Source organism: Electrona antarctica (genome assembly GCF_951216825.1).
Source record: "Electrona antarctica genome assembly, chromosome: 2".
In the NCBI taxonomy this organism is placed as follows: Eukaryota; Metazoa; Chordata; class Actinopteri; order Myctophiformes; family Myctophidae; genus Electrona; species Electrona antarctica.
In genome coordinates this window covers 49,323,222-49,346,362 of record NC_136807.1, presented here as the reverse complement: position 1 = coordinate 49,346,362, position 23,141 = coordinate 49,323,222, and the positions used below count along the sequence as shown (strand labels likewise).

The window sequence follows — 23,141 nt, the reverse complement described above, 5'->3', positions numbered from 1 at the left end:
CACGCACGCACGTACGCACACACGCACGCACGCACGTGCACATTCATGCATATAGGGTATAGTTAATTGAATATGTCTCTTTTCATTTGGTCTATTGTGTGTGTGTGTGTGTGGTGCGCTACACACACACACACACACATGCCTGTGATTACTTGTGTTGAGTGGCTTTAGTTTGTTGCCCTAAATCTCCACTCTTGCATGTAATCCACAGAGTATACACTTAATATAAACACACACACACACACACACACACAGTGCATGTACATGGATGCACACTAATAAGCGCTCTGCTATTTACGCTACACACGCGCACACGCCACGGTGATGAATCAGGATAGTGTTTGTTGTGTGGTTACGCGTGTGTGTGTGCGTGTGCGTGGGTGTGTGTGTGTGTGCTGTGTGCGTGTTGTGCGTGTGCGTGTGTGCGTGTGTGTGTGCGTGTGTGTGTGTGTGTGTGTGTGTGTGTGTGCGCGTGTGCATGTGCGTGTGTGTGTGTGTGTGCGTGCGTGCATGCGTGCGCGTGTGTGTGTGCGTGCATGCGTGCGTGCGTGTGTTTGTGATTGAGTGAGTGACCCTGACCTGAACCCCTTTGTACTTGCCGCAGAAATCCTCACAGCTTTGTGTACTATACATCTCTGTGTGTGTGTGTGTGTGTGTGTGTGTGTGTGTGTGTGTGTGTGTGTGTGTGTGTGTGTGTGTGTGTGTGTGTGTGTGTGTGTGTGTGTGTGTGTGTGTGTGTGTGTGTGTGTGTGCGCGCGCGAGTGTGTGCGTACGTACAGTGTGGGTTAGTGCGTATACAGTCTATATCTATGAGTGTGTCCTAGATCCATTCAGGTCTTTAATCTTCAGCCTGCTGTGATGTTATTCAACCTGTTTCTGGGTTCTTTAAGACCGACCGACCGGCCGACTGACTGACTGACTGACTGGCCGACTGGCTGACTGACTGACTGACTGGCTGACTGACTGACTGACTGACTGACTGGCTGACTGACTGACTGGCTGGCTGGCTGGCTGACTGACTGACTGGCTGGCTGGCTGACTGACTGACTGACTGACTGACTGGCTGACTGACTGACTGGCTGGCTGGCTGGCTGACTGACTGACTGGCTGGCTGGCTGGCTGGCTGGCTGGCTGGCTGGCTGGCTGGCTGGCTGACTGACTGACTGCTGGCTGGCTGGCTGGCTGGCTGGCTGACTGACTGACTGACTGACTGACTGACTGACTGACTGACTGACTGACTGACTGACTGACTGACTGACTGCTGGCTGGCTGGCTGGCTGACTGACTGACTGACTGACTACACTGACTGACTGACTGACTGACTGGCGCCCTGTGGGGAGTGGGGACCGCCTCCGCTGCTCTCTAGCAACATTTCGAGGGTTTAGAATTTCCCGAAAATAAACAAAACCATGAGGGATGAGGGTAGCTACTCACCGAAACAAAGCCTACTAGACCTATAGGAAAAGGTCTATTCTCCAGGCTGGGAAGCATCTCAGGTCTCCAGCTTCTCTCTGAAATGCACTTTGTGCCATTTTATAATAAGTAATGTACAGATTAACTTCTTCTACTACGGCTTTTCCCGGGTTGCGCCTGCGCCGATCCGGTTGGATGCGTTTTATTTCATGACGCAAATAGTGCGTTTTAGAGATGCAGGCTTCCCAGCCTGGAGAATAGACTTTCACCAACACAAGACACGCTTTGTTTCGGTGATTAGCGGAGTGGTTTTGTTAATTTTCGGTAAAAAGTTGGACCCCTCGTACAGCAGTGGAATTTTACCTGTGTGCGCAAAGGCATTCCCGTCAGGGCGTTAGTGAGATACTCGCCATAAGCACTGGACCAGGGCTAACTGACTGACTGACTGTGTTCAATGTCTCTCCTTCATTCCTCTTATAGAAAATAATACCAGCACTCACGTAGTATCCTGGAAGGATTAAAGCTTTATTTGGTTTCCCCCCAGCAGCAAACAACAGTAAGGACGTTTTGGCCCAAGGGCCTTCTTCAGCGTAAATCTAGAGAACACTGTGTAGGTGTCACTTATAAAGAGGACCTAGGTGTCACGCACATAGCGGAACCTCAGAAAGCACATTTTCAGTCCCACCTCATTAGAAAGTCTAGAGTGACTCTAGACTTTCTAATGAGGTGGGACTGAAAATGTGCTTTCTGAGGTTTAATAAGTACCATGGTTTAATAAGTACCATGCTTCTTTTAGTAGAAAAAACTATGTAACAGCAAAATGATGATGTCCTGTATGAGGTAAGCTGAGATAACTTGTGGTGCACCCGGACCGCTATGTGCGTGACACCTAGGTCCTCTTTATAAGTGACACCTACACAGTGTTCTCTAGATTGACGCTGAAGGCCCTTGGGCCAAAACGTCATTACTGTTGTTTGCTGCTGGGGGGAAACCAAATAAAGCTTTAATCCTTCCAGGATACTACGTGAGTGCTGGTATTATTTTCTATAAGACTGTATGTTCCAGAACCGTGCACCCGTGACATTATGACGTGGAAATACTCAACCGAGTGCTTGCTTTTACATTCCTCTTCAAGTCTCCTTCATTCCTCTCCATCTCCTCTCCTTTCAAATATCACTCTGTTTCTGTCACCCCGTGACCCCCAACCCCTCTCTCTCTCTCTCTCTCTCTCTCTCTCTCTCTCTCTCTCTCTCTCTCTCTCTCTCTCTCTCACACACACTCTGTTTCTCTCCCTTTACCTTGATCTGCCGTTTTAGCATCTCTCTGTATAACCTCGTCTCTCATCCCTGAGGCTTGCTCTCCATATCTTTGTGTCTCATCATTTCTGATGTTCATGTTAGTTCATGGAGGCGATTATTTTCATGGTTGGAAAAACAATCTATATTGCTTTCTCTCCTGGTGTGTGTGTGTGTGTGTGTGTGTGTGTGTGTGTGTGTGTGTGTGTGTGTGTGTGTGTGTGTGTGTGTGTGTGTGTGTGTGTGTGTGTGTGTGTGTGTGTGTGTGTGTGTGTGTGTGTGTGTGTGTGTGTGTGTGTGTGTGTGTGTGTGTGTGTGTGTGTGTGTGTGTGTGTGCGCATGTGCGTAGGATTGACCACCAGTGTCCCAGAGGCTGGTGGGGGACTCCGACATGCGGACCATGTCACTGTGACGTCAGTAGAGGCTTTGACCCAGACTGCAACAAGACCACAGGCCTCTGTCACTGCAAGGTACACGCACGCACGCACGCATGCACGCACGCATACAAATGGACCCTTATGGGTCTGTAACTCTGGGAGTGTACAAATGGAACCAAACGGGTCCGTTTGGTAACATTTGTACACTCTCAGAGTTAAATTAACATTGATTTCACAATATAAATTGAGGGTCCCAGAGATAGGAATGCCATTCAATGGGGGTCCATATGCATGTCTAACCGGGGGTCCTTGAAATTAAACGGGTTGAGAATCACTGCTAGAGCCGTAAAAATCCCCTCTTATGGGGGGTCCCTGCCGTATCTCTTCAAATGGGGGGTCCGTGGGTTAATAAGTGTCAATTTGGGGGTCCTTGACCTAAAAAAGTTTGGGAAGCACCTCGTCCAGTGCTACGTATACGCGCAATACGCACTGCGAGTAGGGCAACATGCCAAGGGGGGGCAACACAATGTGCCAAAAAGTGCCAAGCCGACCCTCATAATAACACATTTCTGAATCTGAATGAATGAGGAAATGCAGTGCTCTCGTCGGGAGGGGGGGCAGCACAAATATCCTACGAGTAGGGCAACCAAATGGTCAGCTACGTCCCTGACCTCGTCAGCATGCATGTGCTCTCTCTAATTAACACTCATGATGGTTTTGCAGTGCACACTGTGTGTGCAACGTTTCCCCCAAAATAATAAATGAAACAAAATAGAGTTTTTTGTGGCTTTCGCCTTTATTTTATATTTTTTATGGAGGGACAGACAGTAGGCTCCAAGCGCTCCTTTTGATGCGCTGATTAGACAACCACTTCACGGGGCTACGACAACACTTTTTAATCGGTCTGAAAACATACACACGGGACCCGAGGGTCTGGCGTCCTCCTTCCTAAACCCTCTCACGCTATCCACCAGCGCACCAGGTGTAAACAATCAACGGTATTTAAAAACAGCAGGGGTGACATGGTGGGTGATTGACAGGTGTCATGACAGACGGCTCGGAGAGCATTTCGGGTCGTCACAACGCGACCTCGCCCTCAGGGCGTATAGTGTATTAAAAAGATATTCCAGTCAAATTTCATACCGCTGTATATAGCGTGCAGAATACATTTTCTTGTTTTTTAATTAACTCACCAGACAGGAGTGCCACCCCCACCCCCACACCACCTCCACCCCCCCCCCCCACACACACGTTGCACAAGAGCATCTGCTCTAATGAGGCATATTTATGAATATTTCACGTTCTAAAATCCGCTGAGAGAGGCTGACATCCGATACAGTACTTAACCCTAGCCTATTAAATTAAACACGGTGGTGTTTGAAAGGCCAGTGAGACCTTTGCCGGTGTAACTGGCAGTCGGTGACCACAGACAAGCATTTTAGCTTTCATCGTTGGTCAAAGGTGTGAGTTGTTCATCCTTTTTTCGTGCGTTTGCGATGCGTGTATTTTCGCCACGTGACACCGGTGCACGTGCGAACGCGCTACATGCTCAACGTAGTGTCGTGTTGGAATGTAAAGCGGACAGAGAGACAGGTGTAGATCCACAGGCTTGCTTTGAGACAGACATGGTCAACGTGTGGGATCATAGTCTGACTGGTTTGGCCACAAATATACTGTAAAACCTATACTCAGTGAACACACACACACACATACTGTACACACACACACACACACACACACACACACACACACACACACACACACACACACACACACACACACACACACACACACACACACACACACACACACACACACAGTACATACACAAATACTAGCTGAGATTCACATCTCTGCAGTATGCAATTTATGCATTTATTGATAGGGTACAGTAATTAGACAGGAAAGGGGGAGAGAGATGGGGGGGTAAGACAAGCGGCAAATGCCGACGGGCTCGGGACTCGTCAGGCTGGATTACCGGCATAGGAGCCTGGACCGCTCAGCCGCGGCCCAGCGCAGTGTGCAATTTATGTCGTGCGTGCGTGCGTGCGTGCGTGCGTGCGTGCGTGCGTGCGTGCGTGCGTGCGTGCGTGCGTGCGTGCGTGCGTGGACGAAGGAGTGTGTATAAAGAACTTGACACTTTTAACCCCATCCTAACCTTTAATCTCATCTATATTGACCCTAATCTATAATCTCTGTTATTGACCCCAGCTTTCTCTATTACACACACACACACACGCGCGCACGCACGCACGCACAAACACACGCACACGCACACACACGTCACACACACACTAATCCGAGGTCTGATCTACCCTAAACGACCCTGGCAACACACACATCGGTGCTTTAACTCAGAATACACACATGTACAGTGGAGTCCCATTCCTTTTTGCCGGGCTGACATGTGTAGGTACCTATCAATGTCAGTCAGCCCAAAAAATACCTCTGGTAGCCACACCTCTGTTGGGTGGGGTTTAGCCTTAAGGGGTGTGTTTTTTTCACCCACTGTGTAATATAATAAATGGACAGTAGGTGGCAGTAGGACAGAGGCCACAGCAACTATACATTCCAGCTAAGTAATTTGCACTGCAGTTTTAGGGATTGTCATTGCTGCTGTCAAGGAGTGAAACAATATACCCATACTCAACCTTTTAATTTTAATTTACCGTAGTATCTCATATATATATATATATATATATATATATATTAATGCATGGGGCTTGCTATTGTCTTTATACCTTTATTACATTACATTATAATACCTAGAGCGTCCATGTCTCCTTCCTGCTGTCACCGGCACATAATGCCATCCTGTACTGTCTGTGGCTCAGTGATTCTCAACCCCTGGTGGGCCGTGAGCATATTGCAAGTCGGCCCCCAAATAACTGGCAAAACACTCTAAGATTCTATGATAATATCAAAATAATGTAAAAAATGTCCCGGTGTTTTTGGGGCGGGAACCCCTTTTGGTGTTTTAAGCATTATGTTATGCTTTAGCTATTGAAAAATAGCAGATCTACAAGCTCATAGCGCGCCACCGAGTGGCGCGCTACGAGCTTGTAGGTCTGCTATTTTTGAAAAATCGAAGAACGACTGACATAGAAATATAGCTTTTTCAGAAAACTGTCAGGATGTAGAAGACATTTTTAGAATCTGATCTCAGGTCAAAATGGGTTAAAAGTCCCTGCCCATGCATCACCACGGAGGTTGTGGGTTCTAATCCACCGTGGTGCGTAGGCAGCTTTGTTGGGCGTCTATGCGAACATAAATAAAAACGTCTGGGTTTCCGAGGCTAATGTGAAGACAATTTGGCGCGTGTTCGGGGGAGGGAGCTGGGAAGCCAGGCGGGGAGGTCATTGCACATACAACTACGGGCTGCATGGGGACCATAGATATTTAAAGAAATAGATGACTCACCGGCCGCTGCAGTTCATTGGAGCGACGCGTCTGCAATGAAGGCAGGAAGTCAAGCGGAAGGAAGTGCCACGGGGAAGTGCTGAAGGCACGCTGCGTCGCTGCCCCAAGTGACCTCACTCTCGCGGTCACTCAAGTGACTACTGGCCAATCACAGCGCGTCTTTTCCGGGACTTATGTTACGCACGCGGAAGCTTGACAAGCTTCTGCTCATGCTTCGCAAAGGAATCTCGGGGAAAACTGTGCCTTCAATTTTGACACAGGGTGGAGTGTTGGGGCGGGAGGAGTAGGACGAAAGCCCATCCTGGTTGGGCGCTCCTCATTGGAAGCCCATCATGGTGGGGGCTCCTCATTGGTAGCCCGTCCTGGTTGGGGGCTCCTCATTGGTTAGCCCATTCTGGTGGGGGCTCCTCATTGGTAGCCCATCCTGGTGGGGGCTCCTCATTGGTGGGTGAACCTAGCCTGATTATCAGACTGTAGCTTTCTTGAAGCTTCAGTCTGACATTGTCTCCTGTCTGAGCGATTTCAAGGGGGAGGGGATTAGAATTTCCCTCAACCAGTAGCCATTGGTGTTGTTTTTCCCTCCTTCCTCTGTGTGTTGCGCTGCGTGATGACGCTGAAAACGGGACTCGGCGCTGATTGGTTGTTTGTTAGACCCACCCCCACCACCGATTCTCATTGGATAATACATTTTTGTACCGAAGAAATTATAGGTTCACAGTGCAACACCCGACCAAGAGACGCAGTCCACTCAGAGAGAGGGCGGGGTCTTTGGGCTGGATCCAGGCTAGGGTGAACCAGTATAGGGAACAACTACAGCAGTGACTGACAACACAGCAATGTGTCTGGGGAGGAACTAATTGGCACAACGACTAAATTGGGGAGGAAAAAAAAGGGGTAAAAAATAATTGGCTTAGAGATGTTAGTTGCATTGATCCAAGGCCGGAGAACACAGTCAGTTGATTGATCATTAAAATAAACATGCTCTGAAAATGCACTTGGTCCACGTACAGTAGGGGTTAAAATCCTCAACACAGTCAGTGCCCAAGACGTCTCCAGACGTCTTTATAATTACACCCTAGGGTGCCCAGGATGTCTGGGGACGTTTTAGGCTCATTATATATACAGTATATATATATATATATATATATATATTTTTGCTTTTTTTTGCAATCTCCTTGTGTTTCGCGCATGCGCACTGCCGTTTCACTTCCTTGTTTACGGCCCGACTAAAGTGGCTCATAACTCTAAATCTACGGCGCTCTCCAGGGTTTTGATCAAAACGGCAGTGTTCCGTCATCATTTCTGACTTAACCCTATAGCATCTCGTTTGGAATATAAACGCTTCTAGAGAGAGTTTAGATGTGACCGCGGGACGTAATAATGGAAGATTATGTCTCCCTGTTTTGGGGGGGACAATGGAAGGCGGGCATTTTCAGAGTAAAATCTGCCTCATCTGCTGGGCACTCTAGCGCCTTTATTCTGAAAGAGTCTATATTTCTAATTCTCTCAAATGTAGCTCACATTAGTAACAATCATTAAATTATGGGTTACAATTTTGGTTACATTTGAACACTCTGAGATAAATGAACACTCGCATGCGCACTGCGCAAAAAGCATGGAATACGGATGTGTATATTACAGGAAACTCCCGTTAAACTTTCCAACAAACTCCGGTAAACTCCCGAATTGTACCATCACACCTGTATATTACCGTATATTAACTGTATATGCTGCTAAACTTGAGGTTTACGGGCAAAATACAGTGCCCATAATTGCCTCTTAACTCCTCTTTTCGCGTACGTTTTAACAGCAGGGCGACAGCCAGACCAATAATTGTCCAGGAAGTGCATTATTTGTCCATGGGACCCGGCGACTACCGCCGATAGCAGGCGAACGGCCGATGGTCGAAAAGTGGGCGGAGGAACGCACACAGACTAAAATAATTAATCTTTTCAGGCGATAACGGGCGATTAGGCGATGTGTCGGCCGATGCTCGCCCACTGTTAAAACGCACTGGTGTTTCCTGTGTACTACAGATGTTTATGTAGGTTGTGTTCTACAACATGCGTGCGTGCGTGCGTGCGTGCGTGCGTGCGTGCGTGCGTGCGTGCGTGCGTGCGTGCGTGCGTGCGTGCGTGCGTGCGTGCGTGCACGTGTGTGCGTAGTCTCTCTTTTGATGTGGAAATGTACATGATTGTGGTCTAGTGTGTAAATGCCACGCTGACTGACTTGGGATGATATTTGTCCATCTTCTAATCTTATTTGCTTTGAAAGTGTGTGTGTGTGTGTGTGTGTGTGTGTGTGTGTGTGTGTGTGTGTGTGTGTGTGTGTGTGTGTGTGTGTGTGTGTGTGTGTGTGTGTGTGTGTGTGTGTGTGTGTGTGTATAACCCAGGTATATGTACGGACGGATGTGACATTTGTCTTGCATTCTCTCTGTGTCTTACATGTGAACGTCCCTGTATATGAATTAATTTTCCCCCCGGGGTTTTACGTTTGGTGTATTATTCACGTCTCTCTTTGTGTCCTGTGTTTAACCCATTTTGGGCGGGAACCATTACGTTATGCTTTAGCTATTGAAAAATAGCAGATCTACAAGCTCGTAGCGCGCCACCGAGTGGCGCGCTACGAGCTTGTAGATCTGCTATTTTTGAAAAATCGAAAAACGACTGACATAGAAACATAGCTTTTTCAGAAAACTGTCAGGATGTAGAAGACATTTTTAGAATCTGATCTCAGGTCAGAATGGGTTAATAAATGTTGTGTGGAGGATGCACGGGGTGATGATGTAAATGTCTGCTCTATTCGTGGCTCCCTGACATTTGAAGTGTGTGTGCGTGCGTGTGTGTGTGTGTGCGTATGTGTGTGTGCGTGCGTGTGTCTTTAGGAGTTCCACTATCGTCCTAGGGGGAGTGACTCGTGCCTGCCATGTGACTGCTACCCAGTGGGCTCCTTCTCAAGGACGTGTGACCCGGAGGCGGGCCAGTGCCAGTGCAGGCCAGGCGTCATAGGTCGACAGTGTAACTCATGTGACAACCCCTTCGCTGAGGTCGCAACCACAGGCTGTGAAGGTAGGATGTGAAAACAGATGGAGCTCTCATCCACACAAAAAAAGCAGTGCTAGAGTTGAAACTTTCATTACTGAGGCTTTTTATTTTTTATTTTCGTTTTTTTTTTTATGTCATACGAAAGCAGGGAATCATAGCTTCACATTGACATATTGGTTGTTCAGTTTGATCCATCTGTTTTGGAGATGTGGCTTATAGAGTAATGTCTTGCAGAGAAACAGGCTTGAAAGCTTCACTTCAGTGTGGACTCTAACATTACACCTAGCTATACTTCATATTTACATGTCGATTTTAGCTCTGACATTTTTCAGACATGCTCTAGTATGTGAAGAGTCTGCCTGTGCTATTAACTCATTTTGGATGAAAAGAAAAACGTTTTTCTCCTTTTCTCCTGAACAGTTTGTCTCGCCGCCACTGTCTGTATCAAAAAGAGTCACACATGTTATTACCTACAGAAATATGTATTACAATTAGTATTGTACACAAAATTATATTTATATTTATATTTATATTTATATTTATATTTATATTTATATTTATATTTATATTTATATTTATATTTATATTTATATTTATATTCATATTTATATATTGTATTTATTTATATTTACTAGCCCTTACCCATTGTGAAATACTTGCCGCGGGGGGTACTGCGCTCTGGGTGCGTTTTCGCATTTTTAATTCACTAATAAATTCATTATTAATTTAAAATGTGTTAAATTGGAAAAAGGGCTCCATATTATTATGGTCAATGCCTGTGTGAAAAGTGGGAGGGCTTGGTGCAGGCAGTGAGGAGCTACGGTAGTCACAGTGACACACAGACATTCAGACATTGTCAGAATTATAGTATGATGATGATGATGATGATATTATTATTTATATTTATATTTTTATAATATAATATTGCCCCAAAGTAATTTTTAAGTGGCATCCGATTGGAGTGGTGTAGAGGTAAAACATTTGTCTACAGCACCAACCAACAAGTGGTCAGAGAATCACTGGAATTGAATCTCCTACTGGATGGACAGAGTTCAGCGTTCAGCAGGGAGGGGAACTAACTGGGCCTAAACTAACTAACTAACTAACTAACTAACTAACTAACTAACTATAACTAGCCTAAACCTCTGCGACCGCTAGGCTTTGGTCTGAACTATAGACTTTTAGAGACCCATGTGGCCAACAGGGTTAAAAATAATTGACATAAAGCTGTTGCATTGTCTCCTTAAAATAGCCTCTTTTATCTACTACTGTGTGTTCTTATCCCACAGTCATTTTGATTTCCCTCATTTCAAGTCAAAAGGATACCAATTCCAATTTATTCTTCACACGGCATTACTGACCTTTTGTTGCGCATTTTAATTAAAATATGTAAACGATAGCAATGATTACCAATGCTAAAATCCCCCCTTCACGTCTCTCTCTCTCTCTCTCTCTCTCTCTCTCTCTCTCTCTCTCTCTCTCTCTCTCTCTCTCTCTCTCTCTCTCTCTCTTTCCCTATCCTATCCAATCCAACTCCCTATTTTAATTTGTCCCCTGCCTGCCCCTTCCCTTCATTCCTCACTCCTCATTCTCTCTCTCTCTCTCTCTCTCTCTCTCTCTCTCTCTCTCTCTCTCTCTCTCTCTCTCTCTCTCTCTCTCTCTCTCCCCCTGCAGTTATCTATGACGGTTGTCCTAAGACCATCACTCAGGGTATTTGGTGGCCCAGGACCAAGTTCAAGCAGCCTGCCGCAGTGCCCTGCCCGAAAGGCTCTGTCGGTGAGCACACAGCACGCACACACACACACGCACACACACACACACACACACACACACACACACACACACACACACACACACACACACACACACACACACACACACACACACACACACACACACACACACACACACACACACACACTTTTTCTCTACAATTACACACGTCTTTTCCACCCCACAATGCTCTGTGTTAAAACCTTATGGGACTACTTGGTCACTCTCCTTGCTAAATGAACACCATATTTTGACGGTGCAAGTCTTTGATTAGTGGCTGTGACTGACGCCCCCCAGAGCGGCTGCTGCTGGCCAATGTTGAAGCCACCCAGCCCAACTGGTCAAAGCTGGAACTGCAGTTCTTTTTGGGGCACGTGCAGGCAGCAGCACGAGTTAAAACCCCGCGCAGCTGGCAGCGTTTAACACGGAGCGCTCGTTAGCACCTCTGGCATTTCAATGGGAAACAATTCGGAAGTAGAGCGTTCTTCCTGCGTGCTTCAAAACGCCACTTTAGCAACTTGAAATGAACAGTGGGGGCGGGGCTGTCCAGTCTCTAAATCAGTGGTTCTCAAAGTGGGGTCCGGGGACCCCCAGGGGGTCCTTGAGGGAGTTCCATGCAGGGGGTCCTCAGCTAAATGATAGTTTGGAACCAATTATGGACCCTTATATGGGTCTGTAACTCTGAGAGGTCCATTTTGATTTTACAATATAAATCGGGGTCTCAGAGATATACATTCCATTAAATGGGGTGGCCGTAGACTAATGCATGTCAAACTGGGGGTCCTTGAAATTAAACGGGTTGAGAATCACTGTCAGAGCTGTAACAATCTTCTCTTATGGGGGTCAAGTGTAATATTGCAATTATACAACAGTTAACCTTAAAACTAAGAAAATTGCTGAAATATCTTTTTTAATGACATATGTAGTCACTACGACCACAAATGTCCCAAGAAACTAGCTATAAGCTAGCCTAGCCACCGAGTTTGCTGCGCTCTGGGAAAACAGAGCAGCTGAATTCTTTGTTTTGATTAGGTGTGGAGTGGTGCTCGTTTGAACCACGGCTAGAAGGCTGTTTCAACCAATCAGATTGCCTTCCTCGAAACGACCTGTTAATTATAATGGTATATAATAACTCTACGTGGCGTCTCCTCATGCAGGTGCTGCTGTGAGACACTGTGACGTCGAGAGAGGCTGGCTGGAACCGGACCTCTACAACTGCACGTCTCCTCCATTTGTGGAGCTGAATGTTGCCGTATGTATTACTGAGCCATTAGTGCAAGCAATTATTACGCACACATTACTCACACAGATGTCGTAGCGTAGCAGTAATGGCACGGCCCTTTTGTCCATAGTCATATTAGGCATTATACGAAGCTAACGGTAATTATCTACTTTAGCTAACCTGTAATTAGTTTTTGTCGTGTGTGATATGAATTTTAATTCGTTTTTTGTCGTGTGTGATATGCATTTTAATTTGTTTTTGTCGTGTGTGATATGCATTTTAATTTGTTTTTGTGGTGTGTGATATGCATTTTATTTTGTTTTTGTCGTGTGTGATATGCATTTTGTGTGGGTACTGTATTGACATGGTGTGCGTGCGAGATTCTAATGTATTTTGTAATGGGTGTGTGTGTGTGTGTGTGTGTGTGTGTGTGTGTGTGTGTGTGTGTGTGTGTGTGCGCGTGTGCGTGTGCATACATTTGTGTATGTTAATGTGGGTGTTGAATGTTAAACGTTATGTCTTGTATGTTAATGTGTGTGTGTGCGTGTGTGTGTGCGCGCTCGCGTGTGTGTCTGTGTGTGTGTTTGTGCGTGCCTGTGCGTGCGTGCCTGTGTGTGTGTGTGTGTGTGCCTGCCTGTGTGTCTGTGTCTGTGTGTGCAACTGTGCGTGTGGTTGTGTGCGTGCGTGCAACCTCCAGCTGGACTCTCTGGAGCGCAACGAGACGGAGCTGAGCACCATCATGGAGAAGAAGCTGGCCCACCAGCTCCGCGACGTCACCGAGGCCACCAGCCGTCTCTACGGCAACGACCTGCAGATCGCAGAGCGCCTGTTGTCCCGCCTCCTGACCTTCGAGACCCAGCAGAGTGGCTTCGGACTGACGGCCACTCAGGACGCACACTTCAACGAGGTACTGACTGACTGACCACTCAGGACGCACACTTCAACGAGGTACTGACTGACTGACGGCCACTCAGGACGCACACTTCAACGAGGTACTGACTGACTGACCACTCAGGACGCACACTTCAACGAGGTACTGACTGACTGACGGCCACTCAGGACGCACACTTCAACGAGGTACTGACTGACTGACCACTCAGGACGTACACTTCAACGAGGTACTGACTGACTGACGGCCACTCAGGACGCACACTTCAACGAGGTACTGACTGACTGACAGGCCACTCAGGACGCACACTTCAACGAGGTACTGACTGACAGGCCACTCAGGACGCACACTTCAACAAGGTACTGACTGACTGACCACTCAGGACGCACACTTCAACGAGGTACTGACTGACGCGTCCTTGTACTGTTTGGGCAGTGGTGTAAACTAAAGCAGTGGTTCCCAAAGTGGGGTCCGGGGACCCCTAGGGGTCCTTGAGAGAGTTCCAGGGGGTCCCCAGCTAAATGATTATTAGGAACCAAATGGACCCTTATGGGTCTGTAACTCAGAGAGTGTACAGAAGGAACCAAATGGACCTGTTAGGGACCCTAACAGGTCCCTAACAGGTCCATTTGGTTCCATTTGTTCACTCTCCGAGTTAAATTAACATTGATTTTACGGGTGGAGCTGTTGCCCCCGCGACCCGACTACGGATAAGCGGTTGAAGATGGATGAAGTATTGATACTATTTATTTTTCCACCAATGCTTTTCGGGCCATACAATACATTGACTCTGCACTGGCTGTCTGACTGTTTACTGTTGAGACTCTGCACTGGCTGTCTGACTGTTTACTGTTGAGACTCTGCACTGGCTGTCTGACTGTTTACTGTTGAGACACTGCACTGGCTGTCTGACTGTTTACTGTTGATGCACTGGCTGTCTGACTGTTTACTGTTGATGCACTGGCTGTCTGACTGTTTACTCTTGATGCACTGGCTGTCTGACTGTTTACTGTTGAGACTCTTCTGCACTGGCTGTCTGACTGTTTACTGTTGAGACTCTTCTGCACTGGCTGTCTGACTGTTTACTGTTGAGACTCTGCACTGTCTGACTGTTTACTGTTGAGACTCTTCTGCACTGGCTGTCTGACTGTTTACTGTTGAGACTCTTCTGCACTGGCTGTCTGACTGTTTACTGTTGAGACTCTGCACTGTCTGACTGTTTACTGTTGAGACTCTACACTGGCTGTCTGACTGTTTACTGTTGATGCACTGCACTGGCTGTCTGACTGTTTACTGTTGATGCACTGGCTGTCTGACTGTTTACTATTGAGACTCTGCACTGGCTGTCTGACTGTTTACTATTGAGACTCTGCACTGGCTGTCTGACTGTTTACTTTTGAGACTCTGCACTGTCTGACTGTTTACTGTTGAGACTCTTCTGCACTGGCTGTCTGACTGTTTACTGTTGAGACTCTGCACTGGCTGTCTGACTGTTTACTATTGAGACTCTGCACTGGCTGTCTGACTGTTTACTATTGAGACTCTGCACTGGTTGTCTGACTGTTTACTGTTGAGACTCTGCACTGGCTGTCTGACTGTTTACTGTTGAGACTGCACTGGCTGTCTGACTGTTTGCTGTTGAGACTCTGCACTGGCTGTCTGACTGTTTACTGTTGAGACTCTGCACTGGCTGTCTGACTGTTTACTGTTGAGACTCTGCACTGGCTGTCTGACTGTTTACTGTTGAGACTCTGCACTGGCTGTCTGACTGTTTACTGTTGAGACTCTGCACTGGCTGTCTGACTGTTTACTATTGAGACTCTGCACTGGCTGTCTGACTGTTTACTATTGAGACTCTGCACTGGCTGTCTGACTGTTTACTATTGAGACTCTGCACTGGCTGTCTGACTGTTTACTATTGAGACTCTGCACTGGCTGTCTGACTGTTTACTGTTGTTGTTTTTTACATTGACAAAAATAGACTATCTACACTACAAGCTCAGAGGTAAATGGGGATTTTCCTGAAAAGTAAGCGCTTTGGACGTTTCTATCCGACAGCCGAGATATAATATATAGGGATTAGGGATTAACCCATTAAGACCTGAGACCGGTTTCTATAGAACATGTCTTGTAAATCATGACAGTTTTCTGAAAACCCTATGTTTCGATGTCAGTGGGTCTCTCAAACGATTTCATAATCAAGGACCCCCAAAATTATATGTAATTGGCCGCCGACACCCATCTGAAAACGCGTTGTTCCAACTTCCAGGGACCTCACCGGAAGCAAAGATACATGAGTTATAAACGTTCGCTCCGAAAGAATAATATATTAAAAGATTTGCGCCATTGGCCCGGGCGGCTGGCATACAGTAGCCGTCTGGGCACCTTGGCTGGTAATCCAGTCTGGTAGTGTGCCGCGGGTTCGACTCCCGATCCCGACGGCATTTACTGCATGTCACCCCCCTATCTCTCTCCTGGTTGTACCAGCTTATACTGTTTGTACTAGGGTGGGCACTTCCCAGTACTAACATACTAACTGCACGAGTGAGAAAGCAGGGGCCATGAACAACAATCAGTGCTCAGTTGACTTAACCTGGATAAATAAAAGGTTAAATTAAAAAAAAAAACACACACTGCTGACTTCTTAATCCCCCCCAGTCAGAGTGCAAGCCTGAGGTCCTGTCTGTGGCAGAGATAAGGTCATTCATTTTATTTTCCGGAGAGTGGAAAGCACAGTACAAATCCTCAGTGTAAATGCGTATCCATGTGTGCACGGCACACTCAGAGTTAAATTAGCACCCACTCTCAGGTCCTTATAGTGTAGAAGCACCAGCGTCTTGTTTTTTCGGCGAAGATATTTCATGTTATGTACTGTAGAGCAGTGGTGGAAAGTAACTAAGTACTTTTACTTAAGTACTGTACTTAAGTACAATTTTGAGGTATTTGTACTTTACTTGAGTATTTCCAATTTCCAATACTTTTACTTCTACTCCACTACATCTCGGAGCCAAAATTTTTACTTTTACTCCACTACAATTATTTTAAAACTTGAGTTACTAGTTACTTTGGAGATTTAAATTTTGATTAGAAAACGTACATTAACCACTTCAACCCTATACATTTCGGCCAGCGACGCATTGTGAGCTTGTAGATCGGCTATTTACTAACTAGATTTTGTACACATTTTGAACTTCTACTTTAAGTACATTTTGATGCCGATACTTTTGTACTTTTACTCAAGTACATTTTCAATTCCGTACTTTTACTTGTAACAAAGTAGTTCTAAATTTCAGTATTGGTGATTTTACTTAAGTAAAACAATTGAGTACGTTTTCCACCACTGCTGTAGAGTTAAAGGAGGCCTAGTGTAGAGCCCTGGGGGACTCCCGTATCGGGTTTAAGTGGTTAACAGCTTAACATTACTTAACCTCCAAAGGTACAACAGTCATCACTAAAGCGCTAATACCACCATGTGACCTTTTTATATATTAGCAACTGTAATCTTTCAGGGGGCTTTTTTGTTGAAGAAGAATTTACATTACAAAGGCCAATGTAAGCTGTGTTGCATTTGAACCTTTATATTACATATGATTTTTGGGGGTCCTTGACATGAAATATTGAGAACCACTGATATAGAATGAGGTTTTTCAGAAAAAAACAAACATTTTAAAAAGACATCCTTTTTAATTTTGACGTCAGGCCTAAATGGGTTAAGCCCTATAACATAGATATATTGTATCTATCTTCAAAATTATATATATATATATTTTTTTTTGTTGCCTAAATATGTCCAAAATATGGACGCCTGTTTGAAAGTGGTTGATGTACAGTAGTTCAGAACATGTCATCTGCGACCGGAGGAGAGCGATCGAGATCACAGCAGGTGATCCTGAATCCTAAACAGGATATCTGTAATGGCGCGCAGCAAAAAAAAGATACTGCGCTGCTGTATAATATTTATCTCCCTGGGGAGGGTAGGCAGTGTTGCTATGGTGATGACAGCAGGAAGTGAAACATTGCGACGTGTCCCTTTTCACTGTAATAAGAGTCAGATTGTCATTTCGTCCTGATAACATCTCCAACAACAGCTGGAGATGCAGGAGTCAACACGCTGTGTAGTGGGGAAGGTTTTGGTGTGACTGACTGACATGCTGTATATTTGTTTTGCTTTTTTTCTTCCTGAAATGGATTCATTCAGCATGATAAATATACTCCAAGATTGTCTCATGTCAACACATAATTATTGTGTCATCTTCGACTGATTAAAAAAAAATCCTTTTTATTATTATTTTAGCCCATTTAGACCTATACAAATTATATGTATTTGGTCGCCGACCACCATCTGAAAATACGTTCCAGGGACCTCCCAGAAGCAAAGATTTGAGTTAAAGATTTAGTAAAAAATAATATATATTCAAAGATTTGCGCCACATTTTCACGAGTTTTCAAAAATAGCAGACCTACAAGCTCGTAGCGCGGCACTCGGTGCAGCGCTATGAGCTTGTAGATCTGCTATTGTGTAATACACTGACACCACGGCGCGTAATCAGCGCCTCAAACTGTGACTCCGCCCACCCCCGGGGGAAGTTGTGATTTGCTCTCGTTTACTGCAATGCAATTTGCGGCATTTTAAAAACAATATTGAGCAGAGTAGCGATTATCAAACGTATTTGCAATGCCATACGTTGAAAGATCTGTTGCCCGTGGACAAGGCACGCTACCTCCGCAAGTTAGATAGCATCGGCATAGATGTTTGTCCGTATGTGATTAAGGATTGGACCAAGTTGCATTGGCAGCCATAGAAAATTCTTACCCCAGGCTAAAACCGGATGTGACGTTTTTGGGCGTTCCTGTCGCGTGGTGTCAGTGTATAGCTAAAGTATAACATAATGCTTAAAACACCAAACGGGGTTCCCACCCAAAATGGGTTAAAAAGAAAATGGTGTAAATAGCAGATCTACAAGTTCATATGTGACATGTTTGCATGCCAACTAACACTCCTAGTAGCATTATAGTACCTTTATTAGAAGTTTAAACCCCTTGAGATGCATCGTCTCGTTTTCGAGGGTGATTCTTGGATTCTGATTTGATTCTTACTGGGGCCTGCAAGCGTGCTAATGTGGAACACACTTCGTCAGGAAATTCAAAAAGAAAGAGTTTACCGGTAAAAATAAATGACAGACGCCATATAAACTGAACTGATTGTGATGTTGTTGTTCACTTCTAACCCATTTTGTGCGGGAACCCCTTTTGGTGTTTTAAGCATTCTGTTCTACTTTAGCTATTGAAAAACAGCAGATCTACAAGCTCATAGCTATGAGCTTGTAGGTCTGCTATTTTTGAAAAGTCGTGAAAATGTGGCGCAAATCTTTGAATATATATTTCAGAGCGAACATTTCTAGCTGGGGGGGGGGGGGTCCCTGGAACTACATATTTTGAGATGGGGGTCCGTGTGCCCAATAGAGATAATTTTGGGGGTCCTTGACATGAAAAAGGTTGAGTATACCACTGCCATACCACTGAAAAATGTTAGGATTTAGCCTTTTTTTATCGACCTCAGTCCAAAATGTGGTAAACTGTCCTTTAAATCCCTATATTTCACGTCCCAGTTTTCAGTGATGAGATACGAGGATCACTATTGAAGCAGCAATAGCCCTGCATGATGAAAAAAATGCTTTCATTTCTGCACAAAAGGTTGAATATCAGCTGTTAATGACCCGTCTGGCCAACGCTGATGCCATTTTTCTGAAATACCCTGCTCACACACCATTTGTTAAGGAAATTATGAGGTCCCATCATTGGCAATCAGCAGAGGGAGGTGAAGGCATGACACAGCATCAAGGAGTCTGGCATATTGTCAATCATCGTTCTTTATTCGTTTCGATCATCTCAGTACAGCAGAATGGTCGCCTGGTTGCGCATCGTAGTACAGTCAAAAGTCAAGCATCACCCTGTTCCTCTCTCAAGTTGTTCCTTTCCCTCCCCTTTATTTCCCAACCACACACCCCCAAATTGACAGTCAGTGACAGGTGTTTTATTCAAATACAACAGGACATGGACAGATAATAACAGGTGGTGTTACAACATCTCCGTTCATGGTGTTGTTCATGGTGTTTGCTGACAGACAGGAAACTACTCTAAATGGGATAACAGAGATGCTATACAAAATGTTCATATAAGGATCTGCGCTAAAGATAAGGGTGACACACAAATAAGTATACCTTTGCTGACGACATTTAGACATAGTCTAAATGGGGGATAGTTGGAGGCAAGCAGGAAACAAACTAATTTGAGAACACACCCAAGTAGGTAGAGGTAATAGTGACAGCTGTCAGATTGACAGCTGTTGGTTGGTTTGACTGCGTAGTGAATGATTGTTTCATCCTATTTGACCGAATGGAATACAATTATAGTTCTTATTGAATAGTAGAATTGGCATTCTAAAACTGCCATTACAATCCACCGCTTTATATATGAAAATTGATACCTTATTAATTTACATGGCCCAGGAGATTTTTAGAATGACAAATATTGATGATTAAAACTGTATGGCTAGATTCATGTTTGATGACAGTGGTCAGATAAAGAAGGTTTCGCTATTAAGAAATTTAAAAATTACTGGACACATCTAGAATCAAGAAAAAACACATCTATAGTTAAATAGATGTGTGACCAAATCCTGCAGTTTAGGCTCTCTGCTACTTTTAACTCAGTTACCCACAAACACACAAATACCTTTCCTCCCCCCCCCATTCTGCCAGCTGGACAGAGAAAGAGAGAGAGAGGAAGGCTGTAAATCAGACATTTGTTTTTTCCAATATCGAATTAATTCAAATTAAACTGTTGCTAATGTGAACAAGGTGAGGTTTTCTCTGTCTAAATATTATCTCCATTCGTTCAACATTTTCTGTATTATATTACTTAAGTTAGCGTTAAATAAATATTGACGAGGGACTGTCACCAGCTCGGAGTATTTACCATTGACTTTCAAATATTGACGAGGGACTGTCACCAGCTCGGAGTATTTAAGAGAAAGGAACTATTTAACTTTCGTAAGCTCACTAGATTCGATTTTTTTTTCAGATCTCACCCCGAAAATAAATCCTTTCTCTCTGTTTTCTATACTAAAGGCCTAGTGCTACCTAGTAAATACCAGAATAATTGACAGGAGATAAAATAATATTAGACGTTTAACCTTGTTAAACCATCATAAATGATTGATTTCACACTATTGATTTTAACACCTTGAAACACTCACTTTGAATAATTACTTAGATCCATATTAATTTATTTGCAAAACTATAAATGTATTCCTTTTAACTAACCCACACATAGGCTGTACCAATGACCCCTCCCCCTCTTGCCATTTTGGGGACGGGGTGTTAAATGAGGAGTTCCTTTAGTACAGTATATGTGCGTGGAAATGAATTCCAATATCTTATCATCCTATTTTAGGATTTTCTAACATTGTTGTTCTTGCCTACACTTTTACAAATTTTAGATTGGAGTCTAGTTAGATTAAAATTTAGATTAGATTTTTAGTAGTTTATCAAAACTTTTGTAGTTCACTACTTGCACATGTAAGACTAAATAGATTAAATCACATAGGGTAAATTACAAACTAAAGATCTAGTTATTTTCAATTGTATTTACCCTTTCGTAGTTTGTTTTCTTTAGCCAAAATTGATTTGCTGGCCCGTCGTTGCTGTGCGGCGTAATACAGCAGCATGGTTCAGTGGACACCAACGTTTCATATGACCTGTCTGGCCACAGTAATAGCACAAGTCGTTGACAGGAATGGTGTTGGCTGCGCTGGCTTCATCCTCTCCCATGTGGCGTGCGTGGTTTAGTTGCCGTCTTCTTCTGTCCTTCCTTTCCTGGAGTACAGCATCAACCCTGGCTCGGGTTTGTACTTGTCCTCTCACTGGTCGGCTGTGGTATGGTCCTGGGTTGCCAGGCTGGTTACGCCAGGCTTCCCACGGCGGTGGGTGTTGTCTTGGTCTTGGGGTAGGCTCGCTGATGTGGTCTAGCTGGAAGCCGCTCAGTTGATTGGTCATTTCTTTTCCTCTGTGTTTGGTCATTTGAAAGTCTGGTTCTGGCTGGTCTCTGTTGTGGTTGCGGTCGGCATAATAGTTGTTGTTTGGTAGGGACACGTGGAGTTGTGTGTCTCTTCTTTGGTCGTTGTAGTAGCTATCATCTTCATCGTTGACAGGAATGGTTGTTTCGGCGTAGTTGGCTTGGTCCGGGTGGTTGGTTGTGTTGGCGTGTAGTAGTAACGCCGCAGTTTGAAGTTCTTGTTCCAGGAGTGTCACACGTGACTCTGCCTGGTCGATTAGCTTTTTCTGGTCCTCTAGTTGGAGTCGAAGTATCGCCTCCCTTTGCTGTGCGTCGCTCATTTCTTGTCGAAGTTTCTTTCGGCTCTGCCTTGCCCCCATTTTTAAAATCGTCGTTTTTTTTTCCAAGTACTCATCTATGGTGAAGACGAAATATCGGCCCTGCGTCACTGCGTCATTCCCACAAACACACAAATACCTTTCCTCCCCCCCCCCATTCTGCCAGCTGGACAGAGAAAGAGAGAGAAAGGAAGCTGTAAATCAGACATTTGTTTTTTCCAATATCGAATTAATTCAAATTAAACTGTTGCTAATGTGAACAAGGTGAGGTTTTCTCTGTCTAAATATTATCTCCATTCGTTCAACATTTTCTGTATTATATTACTTAAGTTAGCGTTCAATAAATATTGACGAGGGACTGTCACCAGCTCGGAGTATTTACCATACACTAGATTCGATTTTTTGCTTTCAAATATTGACGAGGGACTTTCACCAGCTCGGAGTATTTAAGAGAAAGGAACTATACTAAAGGCCTAGTGCTACCTAGTAAATACCAGAATAATTGACAGGAGATAAAATAATATTAGACGTTTAACCTTGTTAAACCATCATAAATGATTGATTTCACACTATTGATTTTAACACCTTGAAACACTCACTTTTGAATAATTACTTAGATCCATATTAATTTATTTGCAAAACTATAAATGTATTCCTTTTAACTAACCCACACATAGGCTGTACCAATGACCCCTCCCCCTCTTGCCATTTTGGGGACGGGGTGTTAAATGAGGAGTTCCTTTATTCGTTCCTTCCGGTTTTTTTCCAAGTACTCATCTATGGTGAAGACGAAATATCGACCCTGCTCACAGCGCCATTTGTTAATGACCCGTCTGGCCAACGCTGATGCCATTTTTCTGAAATACCCTGCTCACACACCATTTGTTAAGGAAATTATGAGGTCCCATCATTGGCAATCAGCAGAGGGAGGTGAAGGCATGACACAGCATCAAGGAGTCTGGCATATTGTCAATCATCGTTCTTTATTCGTTTCGATCATCTCAGTACAGCAGAATGGTCGCCTGGTTGCGCATCGTAGTACAGTCAAAAGTCAAGCATCACCCTGTTCCTCTCTCAAGTTGTTCCTTTCCCTCCCCTTTATTTCCCAACCACACACCCCCAAATTGACAGTCAGTGACAGGTGTTTTATTCAAATACAACAGGACATGGACAGATAATAACAGGTGGTGTTACAACATCTCCGTTCATGGTGTTGTTCATGGTGTTTGCTGACAGACAGGAAACTACTCTAAATGGGATAACAGAGATGCTATACAAAATGTTCATATAAGGATCTGCGCTAAAGATAAGGGTG

The 23,141-nt window shown here is 44.7% G+C and overlaps 1 protein-coding gene across 1 annotated transcript in view; it reads left to right on the top strand.

Annotated features, from left to right (window-relative positions):
• celsr3 (cadherin, EGF LAG seven-pass G-type receptor 3) overlaps positions 1-23,141 on the top strand; it is a gene marked incomplete at its 5' end in the record, with an annotated part of 178,442 nt that overhangs the window by 90,586 nt on the left and 64,715 nt on the right. Inside the window, 5 exon segments of the mRNA XM_079516266.1 lie at positions 3,058-3,178; positions 9,390-9,573; positions 11,224-11,325; positions 12,480-12,574; positions 13,242-13,451. Of these exon segments, the coding sequence (XP_079372392.1) occupies positions 3,058-3,178; positions 9,390-9,573; positions 11,224-11,325; positions 12,480-12,574; positions 13,242-13,451 (712 nt within the window).